General features: G+C 33.0%; 1 protein-coding gene across 2 annotated transcripts in view; it reads right to left on the bottom strand.

The window, feature by feature from the left end:
* Positions 1-2,275: 2,275 nt before the first annotated feature.
* LOC106065886 (phosphoinositide 3-kinase regulatory subunit 4-like) overlaps positions 2,276-21,798 on the bottom strand; it is a 31,028-nt gene continuing 11,505 nt past the window's right edge. For both annotated transcript variants that reach the window (XM_056007921.1, XM_056007920.1), the window contains exons 13-36: positions 21,316-21,355; positions 21,082-21,164; positions 20,651-20,756; positions 20,424-20,459; positions 19,721-19,874; positions 19,128-19,174; positions 18,886-18,987; positions 18,090-18,224; positions 17,320-17,457; positions 16,817-16,987; positions 16,247-16,303; positions 16,065-16,108; positions 15,708-15,854; positions 15,437-15,476; positions 14,712-14,862; positions 13,869-13,979; positions 13,159-13,354; positions 11,754-11,884; positions 11,444-11,528; positions 10,917-11,008; positions 9,941-10,171; positions 7,449-7,606; positions 6,186-6,370; positions 2,276-5,088 (exon numbers count right to left, since the gene is read on the bottom strand). In XM_056007921.1, coding sequence (XP_055863896.1) covers positions 4,875-5,088; positions 6,186-6,370; positions 7,449-7,606; positions 9,941-10,171; positions 10,917-11,008; positions 11,444-11,528; positions 11,754-11,884; positions 13,159-13,354; positions 13,869-13,979; positions 14,712-14,862; positions 15,437-15,476; positions 15,708-15,854; positions 16,065-16,108; positions 16,247-16,303; positions 16,817-16,987; positions 17,320-17,457; positions 18,090-18,224; positions 18,886-18,987; positions 19,128-19,174; positions 19,721-19,874; positions 20,424-20,459; positions 20,651-20,756; positions 21,082-21,164; positions 21,316-21,355 — 2,854 coding nt within the window. In that variant the 3' untranslated portion in view covers positions 2,276-4,874. The remainder of the gene's footprint in view (positions 5,089-6,185; positions 6,371-7,448; positions 7,607-9,940; positions 10,172-10,916; positions 11,009-11,443; positions 11,529-11,753; positions 11,885-13,158; positions 13,355-13,868; positions 13,980-14,711; positions 14,863-15,436; positions 15,477-15,707; positions 15,855-16,064; positions 16,109-16,246; positions 16,304-16,816; positions 16,988-17,319; positions 17,458-18,089; positions 18,225-18,885; positions 18,988-19,127; positions 19,175-19,720; positions 19,875-20,423; positions 20,460-20,650; positions 20,757-21,081; positions 21,165-21,315; positions 21,356-21,798) is intronic.

The raw sequence follows: 21,798 nt of genomic DNA, 5'->3' as shown, positions 1-21,798 counted from the left end.
CTGAGTAGGCACACTCCCCGATAAGATAGGTGTACAGTAACCAAAGAGAAACAACAATAGAGAAACTATGACATGGGAGAAGACGAATTCTGGAAAGACAGTCGGTTTGTTTAATGACATAGAAATGATACAGAGTCAATTTGAACTAATACAGTGTATCCCAAGCTGAGATACGCGGAACCCTAAAGTGTTCCGCGAGGCCTGAATATGGAACAATTAACTACTAGGCCAACACGTGAATTGGTCTCTCTCAAAAATAAAACCTATGTTTAAACCGTTGTTTTTTTTTTTAGATTTGTTTGTCATTTTAGTTCTCATGATTATGTTTTTAATGTTATCACAGCGCCTTGAGCCTACATTTTGTTTGTTAACAGCGCTCTTTAAATAAAATTATTATTATTATTAGAAATAAGCAAAGGATTCCGCTAGAAATGCTCAGAATGTGTGAACTGTAAGGAAAAAGTATGGGAAACCCTGAACTAATATTTTGATCTTCCCCAACTGACTGACTAAATCTCTTAGTGCGCTCCCTGTTACGGTTGCCAGACACATGAAAATCCAAAGGCGGACACAGTTTTACAAAAGAGGACAACAAAAGTAGAATTTGAAAACTATGCTTATGATGAATGTCAATAAATAAAAGGCTGTAAACAAACAAACCTATTTCTAAGCCGAAACGACGTTCATACGGGAAGATACACGTTTGGAACGACACGTTCTTCAGATGTTATGAAAAGATTCCCGACAAATCAATGGAAAAACTTTTTTTGACCATTTTAACGCGATTGATCAGCCAAAAGTTTTTCTTTTCTCAAAAGAATAACTTCACAGATCTTTCACATCATCAGCCTTGAATATAAGAAAAAAACATAAACACATCTTTCTGTCCAGCAAATAAAATCAAGCTGCAGTGGTGGTCAAGCAACCCAACACACTTCAGATCAATCACCTGAGTGGTTGGTGATCAAGCAACCCAACACACTTCAGATCAATCACCTGAGTGGGTGACAAGGTTTTAGTGTTTAAATGAATTCGATTCCATAATCTATTTTTCCTTGAAACAATAGAGTTAAAGTCCAATGCCTGCCGGACAGATGAGGACAGCTAAAAGAAAAAGATATGACCTCATTTTATCGGACATGTGGTACTCCTTGATCTTGATTCATTACTGAGCGAGTCTAAGTGAGGAATAACTATAAAACATGGAATAAAACATAGTTTGGTTTCTGTTAGATTCAAGAATATTATTTATACACTCTATAGATATAGGCCTGTAGAGGCCACTTTGGTTTTCAACTGCCACTTCTTTTGGTTGGGCTTTGTAATAGTACACCAAGCTTTATTATTTTTCTAATACCGGTACCGAGCATATTATGTCCCCTTAATTACAGTTTATCGGACAAGGTCAAGACCCATTTTAGTTTAAGGCCAAACCACGGAAGTGACACACACACACACACATCAAGCTCAGTCTGAAACAGGAGATCTACTTATCCACAAGATGGCTCGTTGCAAACATCTGGTTCTACACTAGACAAGAGGAATAAGTCACGTTAAAAGAATTTTCTTTACAAATCAAACAAGAACATTAATTTAAAATGCTATTTAACTTTGGTTAGACTAATTTTAGAATAGGCGCCCTTTGTTTGTAAAATGTTTTACATGTTTCAGAGTTGAAGATAATTTACATTTCAGTCCGAACCTCCCACAGGACGACGGGGATGTCAGCGGGCAAGGTATGAACCCAGAACCATCGAGAAGCCGAACAAGTCCAGCGCGCATACCGCACCATCAGACAGCCATCTCAACTTAAAAAAAAAAAAGAAACTGGAACAGACACAAAATAGTCTTGAGATTCATAACAAACGAATATTCACATTTGATTAGAGTAACGCCTGGAGTAAAATTACTAAATTTAGAAACTCCTTAAGGACAGAAGACAATAAAATAAAGTAGCAATAAAACTTACATTCACAAACCACAAACCCAAAACCTAATAAAATACCCAGAGAGACGTAAAGATAAAAGCACATTCCTTATTCCAAATGCCAACGGGCGACAACTCTCCTGATGCCACTAGAGGATGGACTAGGTTGCTGAATCATCCCGTAGCACGGAGTTATTCTCTCTTTTAAAATAACGTCTGTAATTGATAAGATTTGACTTATTCCCCCTAGTATACAACCAAAACCAGATGTACACGATGAACATACAAAAAATATTTCTTAGAGCAGAAGAATTACACTGTAGAAGAAAAAAAACAAAAACGACTTCATGAGAGAAGAACTGACATGAATGTGTATTTTATCAATAGGTTATTTTAAACTCATGACAACAGAGCAATCATAATGTTCTTCACATTTAGTTATGCTGTGTTGAACCAGAACCAACATGTCATGAAATAAACAGAGCATACATCAAATACAAATGTGGAAATGAAACAATACAAAGTGAAAACCACTTTTGGTTGGTCCCTGAAATCTGGGAGACTATTCTGACTCGATGACAATGTACAAATCTCACAAAGTTTCACTTCTGTTCACATCACTGCAATGTTAGCAAAGAGCATACAACTCATGTACCCAACGAATATAGGGAAAACAGTGTATGGTATTGTAATAATGTCACAGTGAAGATATTGTTTTAAATGAAATACATAAATATTGTTGTGATTCAGAATGACATCTTATGCACTTGAGACTGCAGAAATTAAAAAAACAAACTCACAAGAAAATGTTAAATGAACTATTGGAATATATGAACAGATTTCCTGCACACACACACACAGTTCTTAAAAACAGAAACCATGAACAATAATGTAAATTAAAATAAATAAATAAATAAAGTTCTCTCAGATAGCAGTAATGAGCAAAAGTGAACATCATCTCCAGTTCACAGTTAGTATGTAGTACATCCATGCACGCTAACAAAATCATCTTCTTACTTTTTATTATACAGAAAACACTTATGTTAATCTTTCTCATTTTATTTACTTATGGCCCAGAAATTCCTGTTCGACAGATGTTCAAATTAATTTTGGCTACTATAGTAACATTTTATTCTAAAAACTTCATGCCATTGTAAACAGAAACTTCAATCAATACTGCTTTCAATTTTTCAAGCCATCCTTTAGTCATTCTCACAAACTGACATACAAATACATGCCAACAGAATTGAACACAAAATCCTTAATTCAGCCATTACTGCAGTCTCATGTAAAAATCACAATCATAATATACTCACTGTATCAGTAGAAGACAACCAATACTGAATTCACTTCAATTCATATTAAAAAATCTCATAGAATCTTTTCTTATTTAAAAGACAAACATCCAAAGAGAAAAACAACCAATAGTTTGCAAAGTTAATGTGGGGAAAAAAATCAAATAAATCAGTCATTGATCAAAATGTGAAAGACAATGAGTATCTCTTTTAGAATGGACTGCAGGTAAAATGGGTGCTGTGAATCTGAAGGAATAAGGAAAGTTTAAAGTCTAAACCTTTGCTTGTAATCAGGGCTACATTTCAAAGAAACCCACAATACAAGCATATACTCAGAGATAGATCCTATCTTTTGTTGAGAAGAGTTCCTTTATCGCAAGTTTATGGGAAGGAAAGAACCATTAAATCATTAATTACATTTTAATTGTTTAAGTCTCACCTGGTGAATGTTGTCTAGTGTCCCTAACCCACAATCTCATCCAATCTCAATGGCTACTAGGGCACCCAAAAATGTGCTGTCTTCCATTTTGGATTAAAATTAAAAATATATCTAATTGTTTATTAACTAATAGGAAAAAAATATGAACAAAATGAGAGAAATTTATGAGCTCGCCATAAGCACTATAAATTATATCTAACAATAGTAGCATCTATATCTTTAAAAAATAACTTTCAAAGAAGGTTTTTATTACAAACCATTACCGTATTAGCAGAAGTATAGCTAGCCTTTTTTTTTGACAAAGGGAGTCTAATTATGATTAAGTTCTCTTATTAATTTGGAGTTTGTTAAGTAAATAGGTCAGCTGTTATTCAAACTTGGAGGCGCAATGGTTAAATGGTAAAGTGCTTGGTTTATGAACCAGAGAGTCCAAAGTTAAATTCCTGGGATTTTTAATTTTAGAATCTTTAGTGTGCCTTTAAGTTCACCCAGCTTCAAAGGGTACCTGGCATTAGTTGGGGGAAAAATAAAGGCTGTTAGTAGTTGTGCTGGCCGCATGACACCCTTGATAACCATGGGCCATAGAAAAAGATGATCTTTACATCATTTGCCCCTATAGATCGCATAGTCTGAAAGGGGAACTTTTTACTTTTCAAATGTAGAACTTAATTCCATAATAAAAGTAAGTAAGTTTCACACCACGGTACCAATGAGACAAGCCTATGTCATTATTAAATATACAATGTGTGATATTTAATTTCTAATTGCACTGTAGAATTAATTAACAATGTACACATTTAATAACATTTACATTGGAAAAAGAAAAAAAAAACATACTACCAGCCTACAAGGCCAATACTTGTCTCAATTGCCTGGTAATAAAATATCTCCAAATGAAAAAAAAAGCGCAATAGAAGCTGTCACTAATTATAGATGTTCCTTCTAAGAACCTAAAGGTTATCATATCCTAACCTCCTCTGCAAAGTGGGAGGTCTGGAATCGACAGAAATCAAACACTGAACATTTGAGTTGAAAATAGTTGGCCATCTGCATCATTTCACTTGGTAATATCAATGTTGCTTAGAATGGTGAATACATAATTAAAAAAAAAAAAAAAGACCAACAAATAGAGGCAAGGAGAATAGTATGTGAGGGAAGTTTTTAAAATCCTGTACAATCAAGAATTCTTTCTGTGATCTACTTTCAGCAACAATTACTTCCAGACTTTTATGTGTCCATTTCTGGCTGCAGATATGACCAGGGTTTGTGTGCTGTGACACAGGGTCAGGTCATTCACAATGTCATGGTGACCTAACAGAGGAGCGCTGTGCATGAGGTGCATTTCACGTTCTGCCTCATATTTGTCTAAGGGCTCTCTTTGAGTTTCTAATTCCTGTATGACCTCTGACCCTTCTATCAGCTGAGATCTAAAAAAAAAAGAAATGCATTGTAAATATTTTTTTTTAACTAAACACTTCAAAAATTAAAAAAATAAATAAAGTTATGAGGTGGAAACCAAGTCATTCAGGTATGACTGGCAACACTATTGTAGACTTTTTGGCCCACAAGGGCGGGTAGACACCACCTACCGAGCAGCCTGTGAATTTCTATCAAGCTCTAGCAACAATCCAAATGACAGAAAAGAACAAATGGTTTGAGTGCTTTGAGAAGTTCCAAAAAATCCAGCAGAGTCTGGGAGCAGGAGGTGCCCTCATGGTGGAGGCTGCTCAGGCCTAAATGGGGCACAATGCCCTTGGTTCATATTTCACACAGCTAAAGCAAAAAAGTGCCCTTGCTGTGGGGAGGAAGAGAAAACAGTGTCTCACATTCTTTTTTACTGCCCCAGACTTGCTAATTGCTGTCTTAATGGGTCCTGGAAGCCACAAGCTCTTGACCTGTATGGTGACATGTGAATTAAGTACAACAGCAGAGTTTTCTGTCCAGGGCTAGCGCAAGAGAGTATTTGAGTCTCTCAGGCATCACTCAAATGGAGTTTGATGATGATTATGATGATAAATTAAGTCATTAGTAGCAATATAAGACCCTAATGAATTTTGTCTTATAAAACTCCTGACATAAACACAGTGCCTTATAACAAAGTGCACATAGTCTGCAGTTTCAATCCAGGTTTAGGACGTCATAATCTTTTCTAGAAATTTCTAAACATTTTTTTCCCCCTAAAAATGATTTTAAAAAAGTAAAACTTCTCTTGAAATTAAAAATCAACCAGATGCTCACAGTATTGGGGAAAGAGCGCTATGTGCTCAAGCAAATGTAAAATACCTGTAGGTTAGCAGCCATCAAAGTAAACTTAATATTTGTGTGTGAGCTAGGGATTACCAACCTGTAGTTCAAGGACAATGGGATTACCAACCTGTAGTTTAAGGACAATGGGATTACCAACCTGTAGTTTAAGGACAATGGGATTACCAACCTGTAGTTTAAGGACAATGGGATTACCAACCTGTAGTTTAAGGACAATGGGATTACCAACCTGTAGTTTAAGGACAATGGGATTACCAACCTGTAGTTTAAGGACAATGTTCTGGGATCGTCAAGCCCATAATTGAAACACATGGAGTTGGCTGGGTAGCTGAGGTCCCAAAACCTCAGCCTCATGTCAGTGCCTCCAGTCAGAACAAATGTCTTGGTGTCAGTGGAGCCCACGTAGATACTACATATCCCATCATCCTCTCTTGTCTTGTTTAGCTACAATATTAAATTGAAATGTTCAAGAATGTTTTCATTAGTATAAAGAGAAAGAAAAGAAACATTTTAGAGATAATCCCCAAATCAGAAGGAAACAAGAGTGAAAATAATTTGGATATAATAAAAAGAATGTAATGAACAGTACTGGAAAAGCCTAAATGAAAAACTAATGAATTTTTCACTGAATAGTGCTATTAGAGAATGGGCTGCTTGAATCAGCCAGGAAAAGCAATGACTTGGCAGAATGTAAGTTCTGAATTAACATGTATGACTAAATTGACCTAGAGACACATGTATGACATAACAATCTTCTTTTTTGAAGTAATGTCTGTATTTTAGAAAATAAAATAAGACTAGTAAACAAAAAATGAATCTATAATCAATTTATGACTGTAAACACAAACTAACAATAAAATACATGTTTGTCCATTAATTCAATTATTCTTATTAACTGTAAGTGTATTTTCTGAGGTTAGGATTTAGTTTAGATGCTTATGAAAAGTATAGATTATCTCAACATGATCCAGTAGAAATGTAAAGAAATAAAACAGTTAAGTGTCATGATGAGCTGTATGCTGAAGAGCTCTATGAGAGACAATAGATTTTGTTGCATTAAGATAATAGTGAGGAGGAGGGGTTCAGATGTACACACTGCAGTTTGTATTATCAAATATCTTTCTTAACACTACCAGATGGGTAGCCAATCATAATCACAGGTTGAGTTTTGCAAATGGCAGTGCCCATATTTTCACATTGAATAGGTTTGGTTTTAAATGAAATTTGTATGAAAATTTGCAATAAACAAGAACCAGGCACATGAAAAGTAGGCCTAGGCCAGTAATTTGCCTAAAGTTAATATTTTACTTGATTTCAACTCTTAGGAGTCAGTGTTTTATTAAGAATGATGTTTCCACCTCCATTAAAAGTAATGTGAGAGATCGATTGATATCATGATTTTCATTAGATCTGGAGCTTGAAAAATAGTAAGTAAAGAGTGGCCTGGCACTCAGGACAGTCTGTTTCAGGGGCTAAGGGCTGGTAGGGCTACTGAGCGACTGAGACCATGGTCTCTATTTACCTTGGTGTAAGAGAGAGCAGGGGATGAGCTGGGCCACAATGTCCTTTGCCTTTGACCAGTCTCTGCATCCCACATGGACACCTCATTGTTCCAATTGAAGGAGGCTACAAGCAGTGACTGCTCACTGGGGTGCATGGTCAGCCTTCTCACTTTACGTCCTGATCAAACAAGGGTGAAAGTCTGAACATAAATCAGAATTGATCCAAAGCTGGTTTGATCAATTAGAAAAACCTAAATACTTTTCTGGTGGAAATTATATGAATATACAAACTTTTGGATAAATGACCTGCTAGTTTCTCCCCAATGAACCATTTAAAAAATTTTTGTTTCTAAAAAAGAAATGTTGAAATATTAAAACTTTAAAAAAAAAAAGCATATTTTATCAATAAGTAGCCTATAAAATATCAGTTACAACTGTGCAAGTCTTTACTCTGTTTTTCAACCAATTTACTTTTATTCAAATATCCCAAAACATTACAGCTTGCCTTATGTCTAAGCACAATAAAATTGCTAACACACAAAATTAGAGCAATTAACAATTTAGCATATAGGTTGCACTGAAAAGGGGTTGGTTGCCCGGTCATCTGGTATGCAATCTGGACTGTCGACTCGATGTATATGTTTTTGAACCCTGCCTGCTGCTATCCCTGTCATCCTGCAGGAGGTTTGGGCTAGGATCAAATAATCTTCAATTCTGAAAGAGCATCCAAAATATGTAGAACAAAACAAGTCTTTTCTTTCCTCATCAGTTTCATGTGCTTATTGAAAAGATTATCAGAATGTAGCAGCAACATAAAGTTATTATTGATTTATCAATGACATTATGAGCCCTTGAAGTATGAAAAAATGTGAATTCCAATCCACAACCAGCATGCACTGTTAGTGTGGATAAGTAGGCCAGCACATCACCAATCAATAAAACAAACAAATACACAAGACTACCCAGTGCTCCTAAAACACAAGCTTACAAGTTTTTGTTTTTTTTACATTATCTTTGACTGGCTTTGAGCTCCAATTCGATTAATTCAGAAAGATTTACTAGAATCATGGCTACATAACAATTCACCTTATTTATAACAATCCTCCCAACTTATTCCCCTGAAGTTTTCTCAATATAAATCAGCTTTACAGAATGTGAAAATGACATGGTATACATCGACAGCTTCCCATCAATACATTATAGCTAAGAATTTGAACTGGCAACAAATGATTTGAACAACTTTTTAAAATTGAATATTATCACAAGCAGATATGGCAGCAGGTTTGGCCTAGCCTTTCACTTTGTTTACAATAAAAAATTTCTACTAGGATGGCATCATTAACTTGAGTATTCTAATATGCAATGAAAATTTAAACTTTTATGAGCCCTGCACTTTTAGTAGTGCCACGTTTCTCCCTCAAAAGCTACGGTCTGCGGGCTTTTTCAGTTCACGGACCAAAGGTTTGGAACTCACTCCCCATCGATCTCAGACAGACATTATGCTAAATCACTTATAAGAAGAACATTAAGACCTATCTGTTTAAAACTTTTTTAGATTAACTGTCATTTTAGCTTTCGTGTCTGTGTTTGTAATGTTATTACAGTGCCTTGAGCCTACATTTTGTTTGTTAACAACGCTTTATAAATAAAATTATTATTATTATTATTATCATTGTTTATGTCTTATGCCAAGAAAGTTTGTAGAGTCAGGGTTAGGTTAAATTCAAATGATTAGTTTGGTTTAATAAATCTTATTTCATTGTGATTCACAGAATAATTATATTTTTGTTGAAAAAAAGAGTTTTACATTCAAACCCATTGATTAACCCAATAGCTCCTATTTCTGGTTCAAAAAACCCCCTTCAAAGTCCTAAGCAAGGAGGGATAACTCCGTATTTAAAAAATCCTAAAAAATATGTATTTTGCAAAAAATAATCAAATTGAAGATCTAATACATATAAACAAAAAAATAACTTTAAAAAATAGAACTATATGTCTGGTTTTAAAAAATATATACGTTTAATACCACTAGAATATAAAAAAATTCAAAAATACTCATTTTCCCACGTGGGGGCTTATACACTGGGGCTATGGGCCTGTTCGTTTGAAATATTATTTAAAAAATAAAAACCTTCCCGATTTTATTAAAAATAGAATCGGTAATCTCCAAAATTATTTGTAATCACGCTTACAATGAGACTAGAAGAAATCTTCTTTTTAAAAAGTTTTAATCAAGTATAATGAAAAGGGGATTTTAGAAATGTTCTACAACAGTTTAGGACAAAAACGGGAAAACGTGTTTCCAACTGCAGAAGGAGCTAATGGGTTAATATTCTGGGTTTTATTTATTACAAATGTAAAGACAAATCTATCATTCCAACTGGAGATTTACACACAATTCAGAATTACACAATCAATACAGCAGACTCTTAGTCAAAGATAAAACTTGCTTTTAGGGTCTCTTAACATTTATTTAATCCTTTATATATTATAAAAGACAACCCTAATTTACCAGAGGCATGTTGCATCTTGTTGATTGGCATTCGAAATCTCATATCCCAGCAAACTAGTGCACCACTAGAGGTTCCAGCAGCCAGCCAGCACTGGGATTGATTCACAGCAAAGCTGGTGATCAGGCCATGGCGTGGGTCATTGTGGAGTGTCCAAGCAGGGTTGGATGATCGAAGGTCCCAGCCAATGATGTGACTTGAAACTGTAGCATAGGTCAGTATGGACTGGGCACCTGGACACAGAAAAAAATCCATGAGTGCAAATTACAAAAATATGAAATTAAAACATGCTTTAATAGCACTAGGGAAGAAGGAGCATTTGTACAAATTTGTCATAGCACATGGAATAAGGAATGTGCCTTTAACTTTGTGTCTTTCTGGGTATTTTATTACATTTTGTTTTGTATTTGAAGATTATGATTCAGTGTATTATGTATAATTGATACTTTACTTTTGAGTCTACTATCCTGAAGGCTTTCTACATTTAGTGATTTTACTAAAGGTGTTACTCTAGTCAATTTTTGTGTCTGTTAATAGAATATGCATCCTCCGTTTGGGACCCTTCAACTCAAGATAACATTAAGAAACTGGAACAGACACAAAATAGAGCAGTGAGATTCACAACAAATGAATATTCACATTTAACCAGAGTAACACCTTTAGTAAAATCACTAAATTTAGAAAGCCTTCAGGACAGAATTTAATTCTAACAAAATTTAATAAAATACTCTGAAAGACACAAAGATAAAGGCACATTCCTCGTCCCATATGCTAGGACAAATTTGTACAAATACTCCTTCTTCTCTAGTGCTATTAGAGCATGGAATGGGTTGCCTGAGCTAGCCAGGAAAACCAGTGACTTGGCAGAATTTAAGTCATTGGTTAATACGCATGAAGTAACGTCTGTATTATATAGGATATATGCATATTCTATTATTTTCTATTGTAATGTAATGATTAATGGGGGTATAACTGTACCAGTGTCAAAATGAGTCATATCCATGATCTGTCCATATGTCCTGACATCAACTGTACGTGAATCTTCTAACTGAACACTTCCTCCATCCAGCCTGAAATATCCAGTAAAGTCCAGCTCTAAATGAGTTTAGATTAAATTTAAGAGAGCAAACAACAAAATGGCATAAAGAGCTGGTAGAAATTCATTAATGTTTAGTTGAGAAGTCTTCCTCTGTAAAATCAGATAAAACAAATACATTTTTTCCTCTTGTATATATGAGTGGCCCTCAACTTTATGGTATGAAATTAAAATCAGATCTGAGAAATTCAATTATTGCAAGAAGATAGTTGCTATGGTAAAAATCAACTGCTAAATAAAATATTCTTCACATGCCAACATGGATATGATATTTTGTTATGGCCAGTAGAATGACTTTATGTTAGTAGAACAAAACAATGTCAAACTAGCAGGAACTTTATGATTCTACAATCAGGATATTTTGTTAAGGGCCCACAGCATAAAAAAAAAAGATACTTGACTATCTGACCTGTAGACATGGATGCTGTTGTTATCGGAGGCTGAGGCCACACTGTTTCCTCTCTCCAAAAACGTGACACACTTTATTTTACCACCTGTGACAAATTCAACAGGTTAGCAGTCATATGTTATGCTTTATTAATTACAAAAATTATTATCTTACACTTTGCAGCTTTGTATTTGTTATCAATATATATTTTATAAAGAGAAAAACATTCTGTATACTACTAATGATAAAATATATAAGTATTTAAACTTAGACCAAAAAAAAAAAAAAGAAGTTATGTTTTACTGAACTAAACCAAAACCACTTCTTTTACCTTGTTTGTTCAGACAAACTTTAGATCTGTTAGCTGCTGTCTTTCCTTCTAATTTCCCACTTTCCCAGATACGAACAGTTCCATCATTTGAACAGCTGGCAAAGTATTTGTGATCATGACTGACACTTAACCTGGAAGAAAAAGGTTTAAGAAATATGCAAATACAAAAAGATGATAATAATGACTGTCAGAAATTACATTGGGGACAGGAACATAGTGTAGGCAAGAGAAAAAGTTATTTCAATTTTAAAAAGCAGATTTCCATAAAAAGAGTAATTATTGGAAAGAGGTTTTTGTAAATTAGAATTTAGATAAATGAAAAAATTGAAATGACATTCTACATTTCTCACAGATATAAAATCAAGCAGATAGCAGAATCTCTATAGATGATGAGCTCTCTAGATATCCCTATGCACTTTGTCTAGGTTGTAATTGAATTGGCAACGTGGGTAGGAGCAGCAATGTGTTTGACATGCAGACACAAGTGTCTTGTGACACAGGCCAGCATACATAATGCGAGTGGCCAAGCATGACAGGACAAGGGACGACCCTTCAGGAAAGTACTGGAGTGAGCACACCTTGTGCAGATCGCTTGTGGGATAAACATATGCCTGTCTCATTACAGTTCTGTGGAATTTCAATAGTTTTCCAGAAGCTTTCAGGGACCCTCTATAGAGATTACAGTAGAACACAGGGCAGTAGGGTTCAGTACTACAGTTCAATACAGTTATCTACAATGAAGCAATGGTACAGTTAGAGTTTCATGCTATTACTGGTTGTTATTAAACAGTTCATTAAGTACCATGCAACTTGCAATCTATTTGTCAAGTTATTTGAGTTGGTTGTGGCATTTTGTCCAACATTAGTAGAGATAGAGAGACATAGCAATATCATAAAGTGATCTAGGAATAGTCTTCCAGATCCTCAATACACTAGCTTGTGAAGTGTGTCAAATTTAAAACATGTATTTATCTCTCTCTCTCTACATATATACAATTTGTCACATGTACTCATCTTAATTGTTTAGGCACTTAGAATTATTTATATTCTATATTTCTGCCACTGAACTTTCCTTTGTAATGCCTTTGATATAGAAAGATGTTTATTGTCCTCCTTATTGCTACTGACTTTAAGAACCTAATAACAGCAGGCTACTTCTTCAAGGCACAGAATGCAAAAGACTACAGCTCAGCGGTAAAAAGCTGGCTAGAAGAAGTGAAGTACCCAATAAACTATTACACACAGTCCATATTGAATGATTTAAGACTGCCAATAAAGAACCAAATTTTAACGTAGTCATTTTACGATGATCGCCTTACACAGTGTCAATTTCAAATTGAATTATTTAGACTGTCCACAAAAAGCCCAGCCTTAACATAGTCATATTATGATGAACTCTAAATACCTGTTTATTGCACCACGATGCTCCTGTAAGTGGGCCACCAACACACCTTTAGGCTTCCATGTATCAGGTGGATGGTGGGTGTCCCAGGCTATTCCTGAAATGGCATCTGTCAGAAGAATGTCTGCCTCAAATTGAGCTCTCCTGTGATGGACAAGGTCCCTTAGTTCCCACTTACACTTTGCATAGCGGGTAATGACTGCATGTAGGGGAATTAGATAATGAATACAGAAATATGTTAAGAAGTACCAATAAAATGTTTTGACTCTAAATACTAAATATTTAAAGTGGATAATAGAAAGTACAATATATCAAAATTATTTTATAAAATAAAAAGAAATATTGGAGCACATTTATTTTTTCAAAGATGAAAATTGTCATAAAGATTCAAATGGATTTTGGGTTATATAAATTAACAATCCTTACAATAAGTCAAAACCCTACAGAGTGAGATAAAGCTTTAAAAAATTCAAACAAGTACCTGACAACAATATGGAAATTGAACTGTGTTTGCTTCTTTTTAATTTTCAAAAATTACCAATAAGACTTGGATGGGAAATGTGACTTTATTATGTACTAATTAAAAAAAATAATGTGATAATATATTATATATTTCTAGAATATTAATAAACACATTGCAAAGAAACTTTATATTGGTTCTACTTTTACACTAAAAAAAATGTACCATTGTCAAGACATGCTTCATCTCTCACCTGATTTCTGAGACTTCTCTTGAGATTGAGACATGGCCAATGCCCTCTGGAAATTTTCTGAAGTTAAAAGTACTTGAGACATGCTGTCTGTGCTAGAATGTATGGGACTCACTGTACACACAAAACATAGTTGAATCAATTGCATAAGTAACACAATGGTTTCAAAGGTCACAGCTATATCAGCAACAAAACAAAGAGATCTTAAAAAGTTTTTTTCGTCCTACAAAACAATGTAGAAATCTGCAATGATGACTTGAAGCTATAGGTAATAAAAAAAAAGCATCCAAGACAAAACCAAAAGAGCTAGGCAGAAATTCCATTGAGAAAACATCCACAGATAAGTTGGGTGAACAGAGGGACATGGAAAGTGTCTGAGAAAAACGGGAAAAGAATGAGAAGACTAACTAGACACAAAAGAGATAAAAAAAGATTTGATAAACACACCATAATTAACACATAAAGAAAGTGCTTTTTTATACTCTGATGCAGATTAATTAAGCAGAAATGCCATTTAAAATTACAAGTTTGCAAAAAATGGTTCAGTGTTTTACCTAAATGTTTAATACAACTTTATCTTAATTTCCTTCAGAAAAATCAAGATAACCCAACCTAATGATTCATGATTTGCTAGCATCCAACATATTAATTTTTATAATTTTATTTCTTGTGTAACACTTCAAAGATCATCCTTAGCCTTTTTATCTTACACTATAAATCAAATAGTAACACAAAAGTATTATCCCAGTGTCTTGTGATAAACTGATCAATTTCATGAATTAATCCTAGCCAGCATAATATCTTTGTTTCTCCAAGAGAAACTATTTAAGCAATCAATTTATTTACCCGGTGTAGTGGCTGCAGTAGACAACGGTGTCTTAAGACTAGTTTCTGATTGACGTCTGTCAGGATATATTGATGAATTGGCTTTGGGTGAAGATGATAGGCTGGTGGCATCTGGGTCATCATTACCAAACATTTTTTTCCACTCTGGATTCTAATGAAACAAATGAATGCTATTATAATATGAACTAGCTGTTACACATAAACAGTTCCACAATATTTTTTGTATTTCTGATCAAATATTAGCAAAGAAAATTGAAAATGTAAAGTGCAAAGAAAGAGATACTATAACAATGTTAAAAGAAACATGCTAAGGTCTTTATAATATTTGCAAAAAAATCTATCACTCTGCGTCTCTAGTTACTACACTTTGTTATTCCAAGTTTTGGAATTGATTTGTTGAAAATAATGCATTGGCCAAAATAAAAGTCTTATTAACTTAAATTTACGTAATTTAGCCTAAATCTACAGAGGAAAACCAAGAACTGCTAATAAATCTGAACACCACTAATACACAACATTTGAGATGAATATAGTTATCAGTGCCACTTTAAAATTTGTAGCTAAAATCTTGGTTTTATTCATTATTAAATAGCCTCATCATATTTTTGTCCTGAATTTCACCATAGATAAAAAAATATATGAAAACAAAGAATGAGGAAGACCAAATTAACAAAATTCTGTGTTAACACCAGAAAATGAAAAAAAAAAAAAAAAATCAAAATTACCATTATAACTGAGTCTTGCTTTTTAGGTTTCCTGTTTTTCCTGAAAGAATTAAAAAAAAATAATAAGAAAAGGTTTTACATTACAATTATTTATAATTATTTCAAATATATTGCTGATAATGATGTTTTAACAAAATTATTATTTCAAAACTTTACAAAAATATCATGAAAGCTATTTCATTTAAAAAAAAAAAACAGACAAAAAAAAAATCTAAACCAACCATAGTAGAATTTGAAAAAAAACAATAGTTAACATATAAAGGGATCTAACCCAGCAGCAGCAGCAGCCTGAACATCTCCAGAATCACGATTTTTGTGCAGGTCAGCATGTCGCCTCGTGATACCTCGACCAAATACTGCAATATTAATATTCCCTGGAGTTGAATGGATAGATGTTTTGTGGATGGACTCTGATGACCTGGGTGTAAAGAATCAAATCAAATCTAGTGATGTCAAAATTAATGAAACTAGAAACAGAATTAACAGAAGACAAGAAGATAGATTGGCAAAAACAATATCTGTATTTGTGCTGATGAGAAAATAACACAACTTAGCTCTTCATTTTGAAAACAAAGTTAATTAACAATATCCTAATGTTAAAATACATTCACACGATCTAGTAACTGACCCTGTTTTGTTTTTATGCAGTCTGAGCATGAAGTCTTTCATTGCCTGAAGAGAAACATTTTATTTATTAAACTTTGATTGTACAAATATCTTTTGGAACTATAACTAGCTATAATAAATAAAACAAATAACAAAATCTCACAAATAATCAAAAAAAAAAAAAAAAGATTAAGCAGAACTAACCAATAATTTCTTTTCAAACTCTTCAGTCAAACCCAAGGATGTTAACTTGCGGAAAACCTAAAAAAAAAAAAAAGAATATAGAAAATAAACAAATCTCACATGTACAAAAAATTTTTATTTTAGTATAACAGACCTAATATGGAGAGAATCATTAATTCTTTTCCTAAAGCAACCAGAACTTAAGAATGCAGTCGTATACTACCCTTGGATGTCTGACAATCAAAGTTAAAGATAAAATAATTTTTAATTTCACTATTTCTTCATTTTGAGATTATGCTTTTGTTAGCGTCCTAAAGCAATCCTGCTGATTGAATCATTACTCCTTTAATCAATATGGAAAGCTGAAAAATATTTTTGCATAAAATACTAGCACCAAAAGTATTTTAAGCATTTAGTTTGTATTACAGTAAATACAAAAAAACACTATTTGTTCTGAGTTTTGTTTTGACATTGGAAAATACATAGAATTAAAAGGATGGACAGATTTACAAGATTATTTTAGCAAGATTAATTACAACTGCTTTACCAGCAGCTAAAAAAAGTAAATTTGAGCAAAAAAAAAGTTGTTACCTGAGAGAGGCTTTCATCCAACTCAGGGTTTCTGGCCTGTCGTGAGATGCTCCTGGCATATTTCTGCAGCTTGGCAAGAACTTCATAAACAGACTCCAGAAGAGGTGAGCGCAGCAGATAGTCAAAGACTTCTCTTGGTATAGGGTCAGACAGTGCATCCAAGACAACTGCCTGTTATAGATTTTGAAATTGAATATCATTAAATTATATGATTGAATTAAAGATCAGAGCGCTTAAGAAACTGTAACAACCAGAATTTTCAGCTAAGCCAGCGAAACTATTGTATTAGTGATGTCAGGGTACTTAACAGCTCAAGAGAATCTTCAAAGTCATATTTATTTGGTCTTTTTGTTTGCCTAAATTCTTTCTATAAATTACAGCTCATTTAAAAAGCTTTATGTTTTAAATGACCAAAGGATTTCTATTGATAGGAAACTTCACTTACTCAAAAACTAATTCAAATCTACAAGTATAAAAATAAAATACATTCAATTTCAACTTACTGGCTTCCTTAGCTGCATAACATTTCTGCTCAAGAATGGTTTTAACTGTGGCAGTAACTTACAATGAATGTCGGGAATGTCATAGGCTTGAGCAACAGCAGTGATAAAACCAACAGCTGCCTGTCGAATCCAAGGGCCCTAAAGCACAACCAAATTTTTAAAAACCTCCTTTGAGTTATTGAGCTAATTAAAAAGCACTTCAATATATTTAAACAATTAATGATTTATTTTATTGCTTCTAATTTAAAATTTCCCTTGCTTATCATGTCAGTCAGTGAATTATTATTTTCTTGAAACCTTAAGAATACGAAGGATAGAACCTTTTGGACTCAATGCAAAATTAAAAATGTACTAATAGTTTAAACTTTTATTGTAAAAACTTATCAGGCCATCAATGAAGCATTTGCTGACAGTCTACTAGACAGTTGTTTTCAACTACTGACAGAGAGGCCATATTGAAGATTTATTATCTAGGTATCTGGCCCAATAAAAAAACTTTTTTGTTTGTAAACAGATAGAATATACGACTTAAATAGATTGGATATCTGTTTTTAAGGCTTAAAAAACAACAACTATTTTATCATGTCTTGTTTAACATGCTAAGGTTCTGTCAAGAGGCAAAAACAGAACAATGCATTTAGTTTTTGTTGTTATATTTCTTTAACAATGGTATCAGTATGGGCTTGCTAGAGTGGTTTCTAAGCCAAAAGGTGAAGCCAAATATTTAATTTTTAAAGCATTTTTTTGTTGACAAACCAAACATTACTCACAGGATGAGCCAATAGGGCAGCTGCATCACATACTAGAGTCTGCATCATGATTTTGTTAAGAAGCCTGTGATTGGTCAGTTTTTTCAATGCCAGAAGATCCTCAGTAATGACAAATTCTTCCACATCATACAAGCCCTTGTAACAAATAACAAACAGATTTTTAAGAACTCAATTGAAGAATTCACATCTACAATGATTTGTTGAATTATTTTGCTGTATTTTGTTTATTATAGCTTAAGGCTTAGAAACAATGTCAATTTTGACATTATGAAAAATTTTCTTTGATCATTGTCCATGATTTTGTAAAAAAGATGGCAAGACGATTTCTAGCTTTTATCAAAGTACTGAGAAGAGAAAGGTCTGATGTTTTTAGATTGATTAAATGGTGTTGTTGAAATGTGTTTTATGCAGATGTTTCTTTATTTTGATTTTCTTTTCAAACTACAGATAGACCAAAATAGAGAAAATTAATACAGCATATAAATACTATGTTCTCTGATAATTGACATAAGAATATTTCCAGGTCATTATTAATTGAATTTCATATGATAAATGAATAATATAAAATATAAACAAATATTCAATAAGGAGTTGGAAATGAATTTTAAAATGTACTCAAATTTTACACCCTGTTTTTTTTTTTTTTTTTAACAATTGAAGGTAACAAAATGTACTTAAAGAGAAGCCTTGCAGCTCAGTAGAGTACATTCTCTTGATTTCAGAAGTATTCTGTGGTTCATAAACACATTTATATAGTTAACAACAGAATGAAGAGATATTCTGTGTGTGACTTTACCTGCTGTAACAATGGCAACAAGACTTCGGAACACTGCCAGCCAACATACATAGTCACATCCACAACTGTTTTGAAGAAACAAGCTCGCAGCCTCCAGTCATCCTAATAGAGAATAAACAGACAGACAACCAAATGTAAAGTCAACATTGGATTGAAATCTAAAGCATGTAAAGATATTTGTAACCAAGACCAGTGTAAAACAATGTAGTGACTTCTAATAATAAATTATTCAGCTAACTTACTTTCACGTTTAGGAAAGTGACAATGTGTGAGAGAAGAATATCATTGGCTGAAACAAACAAAACAAAATTAAAAAACATTTTGTTGGTGAACTGAATGAACTAAAACATTTGTAGCTTTTTATTTGATTTATATTTTTAACCAAAACAAGCTTTTTTTTCTGAATTTTGAAAGTCAATCTTCAAATCAAAGACTTTGCTAAACTAGCTATAAAAATACATTTTTACTAATTCTTTTAAACAACAGAAACTGTGAGAAAGAGCTAAGTTAAAATTGAGCTTTAAGGGTAGAGCAGTTATGTAAACGTAGAATTATATACTATATCATGCTTTTTACCTAGTTAATGTATCAATTTCAAATAAATAGTTAACCAGAATTGAACTATTACATTTTTAATTTAAATAATTGTATCTATAAATCAAAACTACCAACCCAATTTTATGTGATATCAACATAAAAGTTTTTCTACCTCAAAGCCAATACATTTAGTGTTACTGTGGATAGTCTTTTAGAATTAGTATTTAGTTAAGAGAATCAATTGAAAGTGATGGATATATTTGCTTTATGAAAGGGAGACAAGAAGAAGATATTTCACCTTTTTGTCTGCCAAAAAATAAACATAGCTTGTCCATTCCATTGGCCATTAGTGTCATTTTAACAGCATGGTTTGGGTCACTCAGCAGTTGGAATATTTTCTGGTGAATCAAATCTTTCAGCTGATGGAGTTCCATGTCATAGTTAGACTCCACCTAAAAATGAATAGTTTATAGTAGTTAATAGGGGGAATGAAAGGTGAATACTTGCAATGGGTAAAAAACAAATAAGGCATCAGGGACTGTTATGGACAATGATGCATCATGAGGGAGGAAATTGGGATACACTTTTCAAATGAAATTTGTCTCAAATGTGCTAAAAATTTTCAATAATATGATTAGAAATCAATGTAGTCTAAATAAGAGTGGTGCAGAGAACAAGAATTACAAAAATAAATTTGTATTTAAAAAAAATCATAAATTTTTAAAAGCATATCTATATCTACTAGCTTTATTTTCTCATGCAATTATAATGGTATTCTGTTTGGTCATGTGGTATGTGCTCTGAACTGTCATCTTATGGTCCCAGGTTCAAGCACTGTGTGTTGTCCTCTCCAGAGTTTCTGCAGGAGGTTTGAGCTAAGATGTAATAATCTTCAATTGTCAAACAAACAATTCAAGCTGACACACTAAAACAAAGACTTCCACAGCATCTACCCAATAAACACACAAGTAAAAACTAACCTAAAAATATTGTATTTTTACCTCTTGTATTTCAGGTTTCAGCTCCTCTGCAGTTTTCTAAGTAGAATAATTATATATATATATATATATATGTATCAAATTAGGAATGCAACTAATTAGAAGTAGATACTTCATATTTCACAATAAAGAATAATAATAATACAAATTAACTAATTTTAAAGTAAATTAAAGTTTATATCAGAAATAATCATATTTTAAGTTAATCTGTTTATAGCTCTTCAGATAACCTTAACATTGATGACAGTTTCTGAGATGGAGGCTTTGTCTCTCTGTTGGTCCTTGAGTTGAACTATGACCTCTCGAATTTCTTGTGCTTGAGCCATATCAAGATATCTGAAGATAAAAAAAATACATACATTTGATGCTTTGGAATCTTTTTGTAGAAACAAAAGTGCTTGAAAACTGCATTCTCTGTGAGTGATTTTAATGTTGCTTGAAATATAGTAATAAACATTTTAGCACAGATCCCAATTTAGAGATTGAAGCAACTATTATGTAGAAACTCAACACTTTTTTTGTACTCCTTATTTCATCAACTATTTTGATGTCATGTTATTGTTAAAAAATTAGAATTCATGAAGCCTCTATTCTTCCAAACTCAACTCATTTTGTCAAGTCTAGTGATAAAAAGAATTTTAAAATTGAACAAGTCACTTACTTCACAGCTGTGTCTGCTAGTTCAGCAATATTCTCAGCAAAAGTTAATCTCACTTGTAAAACTTCATCACTCAGAAGTGGAGACTGTAGGAAAATATAAACATTGAAATTCTCTGCCATTGAATTATTTCATGAGAAAAAATCCTCTGCTTAATTGGAACATGGGGTAAAAAGAATAAATAAGTTTTATTTCATATGACTGTAATAAGGTACATAAAGCAATTCAAAATCTTACCAAAGCTGGAATGATGTAGTCCTGAAAGACATTGGCATCACTGGAATATAATGCAAATCAATGATAATAATAAGCATGAGTTTGCAAACACTTCAATAAAGTAAGTATTAGAATATATACATAAATTGTTCATCCATATTCATTTATTGTGGCAATATTTTTGCAACAGGATGATTGTTTCACTAAAACATGAGAGTTGTAAAATCCTCATTGATATTTTGATTATTGTTGAGAACATCATGTTACTCTAGCATGTGTAGTATGCTCTGGTCCAATATTAGAGAGCGATATATGGGATAGGAATTCCAATTCGGTGCTTGAGAAACACAACTTGGCTGGAGTGAAGTCTCAAATAAAACATTCCTAGCCAGCATTTGTATATGAACTTAGGACAAAAGAGTCTATGTCACATGCTCAACTATTAACTAAATAAATCATTGTCTTTTAATTTGTAGAAGTGGTAGCAACTCTCATGAAATATAG

This window comes from Biomphalaria glabrata, chromosome 13 (assembly GCF_947242115.1).
Source record: "Biomphalaria glabrata chromosome 13, xgBioGlab47.1, whole genome shotgun sequence".
Taxonomy (NCBI): Eukaryota; Metazoa; Mollusca; class Gastropoda; family Planorbidae; genus Biomphalaria; species Biomphalaria glabrata.
Note: the sequence above shows the minus strand (reverse complement) of the source record. Positions and strands in the feature narration are given on the sequence as shown.